The following is a 13,432-nucleotide window of genomic DNA, read 5'->3' as shown; positions in this document are numbered from 1 at the left end:
TGGCGTTTAAGCATTCTGGGCTATTTATTTGTGCAGTCACTTGGCTTTCATTCAGGTCTGACACATAATTAGACTTTTCTTCACATGTAACAAATTATGTCAGTCTTCATGCTGGATTCTTTATCCTTTTTGCTTGAGAACTATGCTGGAGGGCAAGTTACTCCCTGCCTGGGCGTCACCAGGTGCTGGGGTAAAAACAACACTACCCAACGTGCCGGCCATCTATGTAAGGGGAAAACCTACAATGACCCATAGAACAGAGGCAGTCATGGACAGATGCCTACATTTCGCACATGCTGGCCCAGATTTAAGGATCCTAAAGATGGCGTACACTTAGACAGACTGTCTAGATCTGTGATGGCTAACCTCCGGCACTCCAACTTGCTTGGCTGTTCTCAGAACTCCATAGAAATGAATGGAGCATGCTGGGAGTGGTAGTTCCGGAGGTTAGCTATCACTGGTCTAGACCTTCAGCAGATTTATCACAGGAGCTCAGGCTGGATGATGAATGTGGTGCAGGGATAGACACTTTTCTCTAACTCTATACTAACTATTGGCTTACTCTGAGACAGATTTTAATGCCAGAATTGTGCTGTAATTTTGGTGCAAAATGGAGCATCTTAGGCTTGTCGCCTTTCCACTAAGCGCTGCCCGCTTCATGAGCACCAAATTGCACCACTTTTGAGACATGTTTTTGGAGCAGACACATTAGTAAACCTGGACCTCTGTGTTCACACTTTGCACTATTCTATTCTCAGAACTTATCTCAGGAATACCACACAGACAGCCATGAAGGCTCCTATGGTGGCCGATTGTAGGAAGGTTGTTCCCTGCTTCTTCTCTTCCATACCAGCAAATACAGGAGGGGGAAAGCATCTTGAGTAACCTGTTCCTTTTGTAAGAGATGGGCAGAAGGATAAACAAATGGGGGCTCCTGTTCCATTCATTTTCTACGGGCTTCCAGCAATTGTCGAGTGAAATACTTGGTTGTGCCCTGGAGAAACTTTGGAGAATAGACGTTTGTGGACATTTCCCCATATTGCTGCTATGCAGAGCCATCAACTCCCTACTTTATTGCACTTTGAAGGGTTAAATCAAATAAATAAAAAATTCCATTTGGACTATGATTTATGCCCTTGTTTACAGGTATACTGTTTTATATTGTTAAACCGCCGCATGACTTTAGACAGCTGCAGTCACAGGGAGAAGTGCCGAGACCAGCAGGAGCGGTCAGGCTGTCAATGATCCTTGCAGCACCCTGCTACAAGGATCTATCACAGTGTTAGGGCTTGTTCACACGAACGTGCCGTATTTTGCGGTACGCAAATTATGGATGCGCAAAACACAGATGCCGCCCGTGTGCCTTCCGCAATTTGCGTAACGGAAGGCCCTTTAAAGAAATGGCTATTCTTGTCCGCAAAAAAGACAAAACATTTTTTTGCGGGGCCATGGAAAGGAGCAACGTTTGCGGCCCCATTGAAGTGAATGGGTCCGCACCCGAGCCGCGGAACCAAACCACGGTCGTGTGAATGAGCCCTTAAATGTAAAAGCCGTAAGGGAGCACTTTTCCTTACGCCACCTGCTGGCTGTAAAATTAACTGTCAGCCTGCAGACTATGAACAGGAAGGGGTTAATTCTCAAAAATAAATAAAAAATAAATAAGTACGGTAATTAATAATGAAATGCAAAACAAATAATTAAAAAATGTTAACGCTATAGCAATAGTTACCAGTCTTAGTATTAGCAATAGTATAGCAGACTACCCCCCCTTTTCATTCATAAAAAGTAAAATAAAAAAATATTTATATTTATTAGTTTTAGCAATACTATAGTGGAATTTATATGTGTAAAACATACAAACATACACACTTTTTAAAAAAAAATCAAGGTATTCGCTTTAGCTATATTTTGTATAGCAGGGTTTTTTTCCTGCGAAAAATTTACAAACGCACTCATATTTTTTTTAAAACCCTTAAAATGTCCAAATTTCCCCAAGATGAATACCTTAGGGGAACAACATAAAAAAAAGGGCTTGTAACGTTTTGGCTCTGTACAACAGTTTTCTGGCATTATGGTGCCATAGAACCAGCAATAGAAAAATAGGCCGCCAAAACCCCAAAATACGCTCCAGTCTTGCGGCGGGTCCAGCCAGTAGATAAATTACATAAATAGCGTCCATTTTCAGGGTATGGTAATGGTTTTAGAAATGTTTTGACTTGAAACCTTTTGTAACAGAAAGAAAATTGCTAAGAATATCAAAGAAATGTTTTTTTTTCATAATTTTCAGTTTTTCCTTAAATATATATTTTTAATATTATATTAATAATCTAATGGCACAAAAGAAAAGTCTACGATTTCCCGTGAAAAAATATCAAATACATGTCGGTTGGCTCATAAATGAATCAGTTATTTGCAGTTATATAGGCCCTGTCATGCCTTCAGCAAGTTTATTGTTAATTTATGCATAACTTTCATACATAGTTAATGTTTTCTGTATCATTCTCTGTTGATTGTGTAACAGCTCCATCTAGTGGCCGTTTTACATACAATTGCAGCTATTCATACTACAAGTTTGTTCTACTTCAGCTTCCATATCTTAGTGACATCATCATCCCTGCACATAGCAGCCATTTTCTTCATTCACAGTCATCACTGCCTGAGGATAGCACATGGCTTGGAAGTCTCTTGAGTCATCCTCTACATCTAAGCTCACGGTAGCATCGCTGTTTTACCACGCATACTGATTACATCCTTGCAATAAAGATAAAGTTGGACGTTACTCCATTGTCAATTCATTGCCAGGATAAGGTTTAGCTGTCTGTCAAGCTATGTACCTTCACACATAAGGAGGACAGAACAGGCCCATTGCTACAACTAAAAAAATGGCCTGGTAAGGAAGAGGGATAAACATTCCGGTAATGAAGCGGTTAAACTGTATTTTATATGTTTATTGCAATATATACTGTTTATTTGTAGTTATTGCTCGGTATTTGAACTGCATTGTGAAAATCGTTAATGCACAGCCAGCTAGCTAATACTGAGAGACTCTGGGCTTTTCCAGCCTGTGCACTGAGAAGCTAGTAATTTTCCTAAGTTACCATAAGGGGCTATGCAGAGCTAAGTTTTATACAGAAAAAAACAGACTCTGTCAGATGCTTGTTTACATCTAGAAACTGCTTAGCCATTCCCATTGACTTGTATTGAGGAACAATACAAATCTATGTAAGGCGTGAATTGCAAAACTGTTTCTGTTAGGCGTGCTTCTCCAGCTTCACCCTTCCCACTAGAAGGTTCTAAATCAGTTAAAATTTTTATAAAAGTACTGCAGTCAGAGCTCCTAGAGGTCTGCAGATAGGGATTAGTGTTAAGTAGGAGAGACTCTGCTAGACTGCTCGAGTGACCAAAGAAGAAGACGCTGAGACTGCGATACCCTGCTCCATGACTGAGCCACAGACCCTGGGATACCAGTCCTTCGGCCAGGAAATCAGTCTTCTGAGAGAGACAATGACAGCTAGCCCAGACCTTTCCTCGGCACGAAAACTTTTTCTGCCAGGAGAAGCAAGTTCAGTGCATTACCTGTATTGTTTTGAGGTCCTCCAATAATGAAGCACAATGGTTGAAAGCAGACCCTGACTCTCTGGACTTATTTCCCACTGGAATGCCAGTACATCTTATCATCCCCTCCAGAGAGCAGCAACATGTGGTGACACCTCGATAGTGTCGGTTGGATCCACTGTAGTGTTGGGACCACCTCAACCCCACCACTGCTGTTATTTTTAGCAGTCCCATAGAGAATGAATGAAGTTGCGGCATGCAAGCACAACTTGCTGCTTCATTCCTATGAGGAAAACAGGACCCCCATTCTCAGGATTGGTGGGGGTCTCAGTGATTAGGAAAACTTGGACATATAACATTTCAAAGTTCAATCTCTAGTACACAAATCCTGATTGGTTATGTCGAACAAGCAGGGGTTGCAATCTATCTGGTGGAATTTTACAACACAGTACATACCAAGGTATACATGTACATGAGGATAGCTATAGGGGTGTAGAGATAGCAGCCACGTCGGGGGCCCAAGGGATTCTCTGCCACCTAAGAAGATTCTAGTTTTTTACATGACACATAGTAGGGGAGGCCCTGATACAGAGTTTGCATTGGAGCCCGTAGATTGAAGCCTTAAAGAACACCTGTCAGCAAGGTCAATCCAGACACACTGTTTGGTAGGGATGATTCTGCTCATTAAAATGATACCTGTCTTGTGAAAATCGGTTGCAGCATTCTGAAGAAAAATGGCTTTTATTCTTTATGCAAATGAGGCCTTCAGTGCACTGAGGGGTGTGGCCAGCATTGGAAAGCTGAGGTGCACTGAGAGTCTAGGCCCCACCCCTCAGTGCACTGCAGTCCTCAATTGCTATAAGACTAAAATTCTCATTTCTTGGAAATGCTACCACCGATTTTTACAAGACTGGTATAATTTTAATCAGCAGGATCAACTCTACCAGTTTAATAGGGTTGACTCTGCTGACTGGAGAGGAAAATAAATACCTCTAAAACGAACTCTAGTAAAACCCACTCTGCATTCGTGTTGTTTCTGCAGCTACAGTCACTGTTTTCAGTCGCTCTTTCATTACTACATTATTAAAATTCAGGAAAAAATTAACAGTTTTCTTGCAAAATTACAATCGTAAAACGTTTTAGTAGAAACTTGTCAGGTATCAAGAAATGTGGGGTCTGGAATTCTACCCCTGTTCCTTGGAAAAGCAAGGCTTAACCGTACACCAAGGCTGTGCTATCCTTGGCAGGGCTGTGTATGGCACATACATTCATAGGATTAGATGAGTTTTATGGTTAATGCCGTCAAGCTGTGGTTATGGCAAAGATGTTTGGAAATTATTATAAGTAAGCTTTTCTGTACGGCGGCCAAAAATCACTAACTGGAAGGTCAGGAAGATATACTGCTTTGTATTGTTCAGGGGGAAAACATTGCTTATTAAAGGGAGATTTATTAAAATGTAAATGTAGAAATGTACATGGACCTGCCAGAGAGGAAGCATATATATTCACGTAAAATATGTGCACGCTATACGAAGCTAGCCTTGGAATCTGGTTGAGTGGTTTCATGGTAGCATCTACTAAGCAGAGGTATTTATTACATGCTGCCTTCTCATAGCTGTCAACAGGCGGGACCATCCTGTGAACCAGATCATAACACAAAATTCTAATAAAATATATTTTTTATTGTATTTTTTTATTTATTCATTTTTATTATGTGCCCTTTATGTGGCGGTAGTTTTGATATAGAGGATGTATGGGTTATGATCGCCGAGGGTGGGGCTAGAAGCTGCGGTGTGTTTTTTTTAACTAGTATTTTGATTTATTTTATAAAAATTTTTTTTTTTACACTCCCCACCCCACACACACATACACAGTGTCACACAAGACCTGTGGGGGGCATTTAAAGGCTGGGTACACCTTTTGTAGGCAATTTTTTTTTTTAGGATTGCATGTCACTAATTTTTGGCTAAAAATAATTTTTTCAATTGGCCTTTATTAAAAATGATGAGCTGTTTTGTCACAAAGGGTTAACTGTTTTTCTAGCTGTATGACTGGTACTTTTTCTTTGTGCCGGTCATCTAATAACCCTTATCTCAAAATTACTAAAAGGTCATAAATGCTTATTAAAGCCACATTATTATCAGTAAGATAAGAACTGAGCTATAATGTCAAAGAGCAAAGATAAGGAGCGTCTGCTCCTGGTCTGAAGGAAGAGACAGAAAATCCAAATGGTGCTAACTAGAGCATTCTAGCTCTGTACAGGAAAAAGGACGCCATATTTTTAAGACCAATTAAAAAAAGTATTTTTAGCTTTAATAAGTAAAATGCAATAATTAAAAAAATTGCCCCCAAAGGTGTACATAGCCTTAAACATTATATATTTTTTTTCTGCTGCTGATTTCTCATCTAATTGGGGCTGACATATTAGCTCCAGTTACAAGGGGAATACAGCCATTAGACATAATAACCTCACTGCAGAGCTGCTTGTGCAGATACCCGGCCCCCAGTGATCACATGATCGCTAGGACTGGAGCGGCAAGTGGCATTGCTGCTTCCTGATTTGTATACATAGCACTCACTGAGCCCTGTGTATACAGTGATGGAGAAGGCAGGGACAGTAAAAACCATCACTGACAGCGGGCTCTCTGCTCCCGCAGCTGCACAGTCTCTGTACAGCCGCTAACTCTGCAAGAATGTTCAGAAACAGATCGCCTGGACATTTACATCCAATGGGCGATTCACAAGTGGTTAAAGGGGTTGGCAAATTATATAATTTAATGACATGGTATAAGAGTCAAAGAGGTGGCGGTGTGGGAACCACGATATCACCTATTTTGCCAACTTACTCAGTTACCTAAAAAAGCTGGGACCAACACCTCACAATGTTCATAGAATAAACAGGCCACATAAGCCACATTTATCAAGACTGTCTAAAGCTGGTTTCACACATAGGTTTTTCGGGACATTTTTGAGGGCTTTTACAGTTTTTGGTGCGTTTTATTTGAGGCTGATGTTTTTTGCAGTGTTTTTTTTTAGGCAAAACTGCTAAATCCAGATGTTGAATGAAAATGTATGGGGAAAATAAAATTTTTTGCAGCGGCATCGCTTCACCCTTGAGGGTCAATGCCGTTTTTCTTTTCAAATTGTAGCATGCTATGGGTCTGGTGTTTTTATCCCATAGCCTTCCATTTTTATTTTTTTTTGCCATCAAAAATGTGTGTGGTTTTTGTACCAATGTATTTCCCCATAATGCTCTACAGAGGAATTGACATTATAAAGGGTGCATAGCTTCCTAAAAAAAAAAAGAACTCTAGTGGTACAATGTGTGGGCAAAAAAGCTACAAAAATGCTGAGCAAGATAAGCATTTTTCTTGCCCCAAAAACTGTGCAGCAGCACTGTAAGGTTATATTAACATCTTGTTTTGTGAACACGTTCTGCATGTGTGTCGGGACAGTTCCGCCTAAAGTATCCCTATTGATCCGACTATTGATCCCTATTGGCCTATGTCAGAGTGGTATACTTTTTTTTTTTTTACTGTATACACTCCTTAACATTGAAATTGCATCACCAAGAAGGAAAAGTCATGGACTTTTGGAAATCAAAGAATCGATGGACATGTTAATGATATGCAAATGATAAAAACTGAAAACAAAGTATTCAAAACATCTTAGTTTATTCAGTATCGAGTATGAGCACCATGCGCAGAAATACATGTGTTTACACGCCTTGGCATGGTCTCATTGAAGTTATTAATCGTTGTCTGAAGAATGTTCTGCCATGCAGAATGCACTTGGGCATGCAAATCTTCCGTTGTTTGCAATTGCCAAACAATGACATCCCAGTCGTGCTTGATGGAAGATAAGTCCGGAGACTCTGCAGGCCACAGTAGCATGTTCAGGCCATGCAGGCTGCGAACACTAGCACGAGCATCATGCGGGCCTGATGTCGTCAGGGGGAAAAACATCTCATGGGTCACCTTGGAGAAATGGCCGTACCACTGGTTCCACAACCAAATCAATGTAACACCGAGCTGTGGGTGTACCTGAAATGAAGACTAGAGGGGTTTAGCTGCCTACATTATGCCACACCATAATCCCGGGAGTAGGACTAGTGTGACATTCCTTTGTGAAGGCCTCTTCATTGCATTGACCACGTGGTCTCCAGACCAATCTCCAGCTATCATTGCATCCAAAACAAAAGTGGACTCATCACTGAATAGGATAGACATTCATTCCAGCCTCCATTGCCGTCTGCTGTGGACCATGAGCCTTTGAGAGCGGTGGTTTGAGATCAGTGTAGCTGGACATCTGCCTCGTAGCCCAATGTTGTGCAAATGTCTTCTGATGGCACCCTCTGTTTGCCACACTAGGCTTGGGATATAAAGTCCGGTTTCACTTGCAGTACAGAATGGATCACTACTCACCATTCTTCTAATCAGACAATCTGTCTGTACAGAGGTTCACCTCTGTGCGCCTCTTGCTGTCATCACAGTCTGTCATTGTTCTCTCAACCACTGAGACACGCAACGTTGATCAGTGCTGACATCTTAGCCTAGGTGCATGACGATCTGCTGGAGTGATAAACCAAGGTCTCTCAGCTCCAAGATTCTGACCCTCTTAGTTTGCGACAAGTGGTGATGACTGGCACATTGATGAATTTTTTAGGTTTAAAAAAAAATGCCACAGATTAAAGCTAGGTGCTTGAAAATCAATTTGATCATCTGGAGATCTTAGTGACACCTACTATTTCCTCAATTTGCAGAACCTTATGGCTTGTCCTTCTTGGTATTGTAATTTCAATGTTGAGGATTGTAGAAAAGTGCAGCAGACTGCGCTTTCCTATACAATTAGCTACCTTTTTTTTTTAATCATTGTGGCCCTCTTGCTGATGTATGAAACTGTATGGTATGCATTTGAGGTATACGTTGCGGAATATTTCCACGCACTACTCCAACGTATGCCCTCAATGAGATATGAACAAAGCCAAGAGTTTTCTGAGACTTTAATACTGATGACCTCTCCTCTGGATAGGTCATCAATATCTGATCTGTGGGTGTCCAACAACCAGGACCCCCGAGGACCACCATGTTTGAGAAGGCACTGGCATTCCTGTGAGCGCCGTGGCCTTCTCCATGCACACCAAGCACAGTGCCATACAATGTATGGCGGCTATGCTTGGTATCGTAGCTCAGCCCCATTTACTTCTATGGAACTGAGATGCGCCTAGGCCTCGTGACATCACTTGGCCTAGAAAAAAGCTGTGAGAAGGCCGTGGCTCTACTGTGAGCGCCGCTACCTTCTTAAACAGCTGATCAGCAGGAATTTCAGATGTCGGACCACCACCGATCAGATACTGATGACCTATCCTGAGGATAAGTCATCAGTATTAAAGTCTTGGCTTAACATATTGATTGCTTATCCTTTACAAAGGTCATTAATTTTAGATCGGTGGGGGTCCGACACCCGGCACCCCCACCGCTCAGCTGCCACCGGAAAAAACATAGAGGATGGAGCTGGAAGCACAGCTCCGTCCATTGTGCAGTGGCCATAGAGCTCAGCTTCCATTCACTTGAATGGACAGGTCATCAATATCTATATTCTGATATTAGATAAATGGGTTATTTGCTTTAAAAAAATATCCCAGTTTGTTAGAAGGGTCCCCTAAAAATAAATTGATCACAGAGTGTCCGGCTTCTGGAAACCCCAGCAATCAGTTCTAATCTGCAGAGGAATCAAACAGCAAGTGTTCAATTTTTCTGCAGTGCCACCTCTGGTGAAGTGAAACATTACAGTTACCATCGATAGTAATGAACATGCTTGGAAACCTTAGGACACTTTTTGTAGCTTCTCTCCACCATACAGATGAGAGGTTTAAATGGTTGGTACTACACTGCATAATAGATGTATTCTCCTCTAGAATGATTGCTCCAAGGGGAGGACACAGTAATATCTTGTGACGGTGCAGAGCCTGTGACTTTGTAATATGGACTTGTCGGGACACTATGTGGAGGTGTAAGTGCATACGGCTTTGCTGTGAACATGAGCCATCGATGCCAAGAAATAATTCCTTGGTCTTCAAAGTCCTTTGCACAGACAAACCTGAAGGGGTGCAGAGGTAGCAGTAGGACCCAGGCCACACTGACACATAAGAAAACACCAGAATTATAAAAGGTGTCCCGTTATAAAGTTTAAACTCAAAGCTAACCCACTGTTGGAAAACATGCAATCTCAATTATGATTAAAGGGGTTTTCCGGAAGTTCAATATTAATGGTCATCAATATCTGATCAGTGGGGGTTCGACTCCAGGCACTCCCACCAATCAGCTGTTTGAAGAGGCTGAAGCTTTCCGGTAAGTGACCGCACATTCATCAATCACATGGCCTATTTGCAGCTCATTCCCATTCAGGTGAACAGGTTTGGGCTGTAATGCCAAGCACAGCCACTATACAATGTACAGCACTGTGCTTAGTATGCTTTAAAGGGGTATTCCCATCACAATAATCACTGTTTAATCTGTTTATAATGTGACAGTGATCATTTTTGTAAATATAATTTATTAGCCAATTCCCCCTTCTTGATAAAATTCATCCCCATCTACCTCATTGTTGTCATTCAGCTTTCCCTAGTTATGGCCACATCTTGCCTGCCGAATGCAGGGGCCGCGCATGCGCAGATGATCCTTAGCGATCCAGTGGCCAGCCTCCCATTTCATTCATGGATGCGCACAGCGCCGGGCAGCCATGAAGAAGGCATTGGCCACTCGCTCAGTCACACCAAACACCTTCTACCTTACCCTCACCTTACCCCTAGAAATAAACACACAACACCACTGCTTGGATTTAATCGGCCACAGCAGCCGTTTATTAAATAAATACATAACATAATAACTTAAATTAACCAATGACGAGGGAGGTCCTAGAAGCCCCAATAACCTCATAAACACCGGAACACCTGCGTCTCCATCTTGCCCCCAGCCGTTGAACCCAGCTCGGAGGCAGCAACTGATGGACGCGTAATTAGTACTCCTAGCTCCTCAATGAGAGTCCAGCCCCTCCCGCGGGGCCCTCCCATCCTCAGGTACCACCATATTCTTCCACTTCAAGGACCTCCCCCGCCTCCAAGAACGCGCAGCTTGACCCCCTCAAACCTGCGCGTCCCTCCACATACCTAAGGCCACTTCCACACCACTCTGGAGCCCCAGAGCCCACAAATCCGTCCCCACCGCATTCAAATGCACGCCATCCGCTCTCCAAAATTCCCCAACGCCCTTTTCCAACACCTCATGCCGCACCACCACACCACCATTCTTCGCCATAAATCGTCCCACTGCCCTATTCACCTTAACTCGCGCCTTATTAAGGCTCTCCACAGACCTCGCACCCCTCCAAGCCTTACGCGGAACAATATCCGACCAAACCGTGATCAGCCCGGGGAACAACGCCCAAATTCTCAGCAGGTCAAACTTTACATCCCGAATCAACTCCCTAAAAGGACGCCTACCCAAGTCATTGCCTCCCACATGTAAAACCAACACATCGGGAGGACGATCCAGCCGCACGAAACGATGAACCTCCCGCAGCACTCCACCCCACAACATACCTCTCACACCCAACCACCGAACCGTAGCCAACTCCGAACTAAATCCCAACTGACGACCGCTCGGTCTGACATCCGCTCTGATCGCACCCCAAAACACATACGAGTGACCCAAGATCCACACCAAAGCCGCCGTCCTTAGACCTGTGAACAACAAAAGAACACAATTAACACCATACCAGACCATCGCCACACATCTACAACAAAGCAGGCCTTACATAAGATTTAAAACGCACTGACTCCCACCGCCCTATCCTCTTAATAACCTCCTCACTGGCGCCTGCCCTGGCCGCCTCCGTCGCCGCCCCAATTCTGAAAGAATGACCCGAATAGTCCCTAACCGGCACACCCAAACCCTGCAAACATTTCTTAAAAACCGCCAAAAATTGGAACCTAGACAAAAAGGACCCATCCTCATGCCTAAGAAACGGAACCCCATCCCTGCGGAACCCCGAGCCATACAAACCTGCACACCTAACCGGGCACATACTACACCCCGGCACCGAAAACAACGTAACACGCTGCCCCCTGCCCTCCTGATCCGTTTTCGACCGCCGAATACGGAAAGCACCCTATCCCCCGCCAACTCAACATCCCCACTCCTAAGCCCACCCGCTCTGTGAACACTGCCACTCACCAACTCACCCAAGCGGAAGGCGCCAAAAAACGCCAAAGCAAACGCCGCCCTAAACAGCCCCAACTCCCAAGCCGAGCTGCAAACTACACCCAACTTATCACCCAACTGAAGCAACAGCCCAAACGACACTGGCCGCCTCCTATCCAACACCCTGCCCGCACTCCTCCGCCATCCCTTCAACACCTGCCGCACCAAAAAACTCTTCGTCAAATCCGGAAGCCCGCGCCACTTCAAACCAAACGCCAGGCCTGCAATAAAATGATTCACCTTCGATACCGACCACCCCTCACTCTTCAACTGACCCAGCAACAACAACAACCGAACGTCCCCCTCCCCCCCACCAGTCCCCCACGCCCCATTCCAACTCTCCCAGGTCGCCCACGCCTTACCGTACTCTCTCCAAGTACCCGGACTCAGCGAATCCCTCAACAAACCCATCACTTCTCCTCCAAGATCCCCCAAAGCCACGCCGGACACTCCATACCCTCCGCCTCCGCTTCTGGCACGAGAAGCCGGAACCGCTCCCACTGCGAACGAGAAAGAGAATCCGCCACAGCATTAGACACTCCCGCCACATGCTCCGCCACCAACCACACATTAAGCCTCAAACATTGTAACACCAGAAACTGCAAAAGTCTGACCACCGGTGGGGAAGAAGCAGACAAACTGTTGATAGCCTGCACCACCCCCAAATTGTCACAATAAAACCGCACTTTCTTGTTCTCAAATTTACTGCCCCACAACACAACCCCCACCACAATAGGAAACAGCTCTAACAACGCCATGTTCCGTACCCATCCCCGACTCACCCACACATCCGGCCACCCTCCTGCACACCATTGACCCTGGCAATAAGCCCCAAAACCCACCCCACCGGACGCGTCCGTATACAACTCGAAATCCACACTGTCGCACAACTCCTCCATCACTAACGACTTGCCATTGTACTGCCCCAAAAACTCCGCCCACACCCTCAAATCCCCTTTCAATTCCTTACGCAACCTAATAAAGTGATAAGGCGCAGACACGCCTGCCGTAGCCGCGGCCAACCGTCTACAGAAGATTCTACCCATCGGCATAATTCGACACGCGAAATTCAGCTTCCCCAACAAGGACTGCAAATCCCGCAACCTGATCTTCTCACCCCCAATGGCCCTATCAATCCCCCAACTTATCCTCCGGAAGCCTACACTCCATCCGCTCTGTATCTATAACAATCCCCAAAAAACACAACTCCGTCACCGGACCCAACGTCTTCTCCTGCGCCAAAGGTACGCCAAAGCGCGCAAAAACCGACTGCACTGTGTGCAGCAACAACGAGCAAACCCTCGAACCTGCCGGCCCTAAACACAAAAAATCGTCTAAGTAATGAATAATAGACGAGCAACCCGAAACCTCAACCACCACCCACTCCAAAAATGAACTAAAGGTCTCAAAATACGCACACGAAAGAGAGCACCCCATCGGCAAACACCGATCTACAAAATACTCCCCGTCCCAAAAACAACCCAACAAACCCATGCTCCCTTCGTGCACCGGAAGCAACCGAAAAGCCGCTTCCACATCAAGCTTTGCCATCAACGTCCCCCGCCCCCACCGCCTCACCCACCTAACAGCCGCATCAAAGGAAGTATAGGCCACTG

The 13,432-nt window shown here is 44.6% G+C and overlaps 1 protein-coding gene across 1 annotated transcript in view; it reads right to left on the bottom strand.

Moving 5' to 3' along the window:
• Positions 1-12,454, bottom strand: part of MAML2 (mastermind like transcriptional coactivator 2) — a 30,899-nt gene extending 18,445 nt beyond the window's left edge. Inside the window, exons 1-2 of the mRNA XM_044285396.1 lie at positions 12,179-12,454; positions 10,704-11,296 (exon numbers count right to left, since the gene is read on the bottom strand). Of these exons, the coding sequence (XP_044141331.1) occupies positions 10,704-11,296; positions 12,179-12,227 (642 nt within the window). The 5' untranslated portion in view covers positions 12,228-12,454. The remainder of the gene's footprint in view (positions 1-10,703; positions 11,297-12,178) is intronic.
• Between the last annotated feature and the right edge of the window lie 978 nt (positions 12,455-13,432).

This window comes from Bufo gargarizans, chromosome 3 (genome assembly GCF_014858855.1).
Source record: "Bufo gargarizans isolate SCDJY-AF-19 chromosome 3, ASM1485885v1, whole genome shotgun sequence".
NCBI lineage: Eukaryota > Metazoa > Chordata > Amphibia > Anura > Bufonidae > Bufo > Bufo gargarizans.
This window is presented reverse-complemented; position numbering and strand designations above follow the sequence as displayed.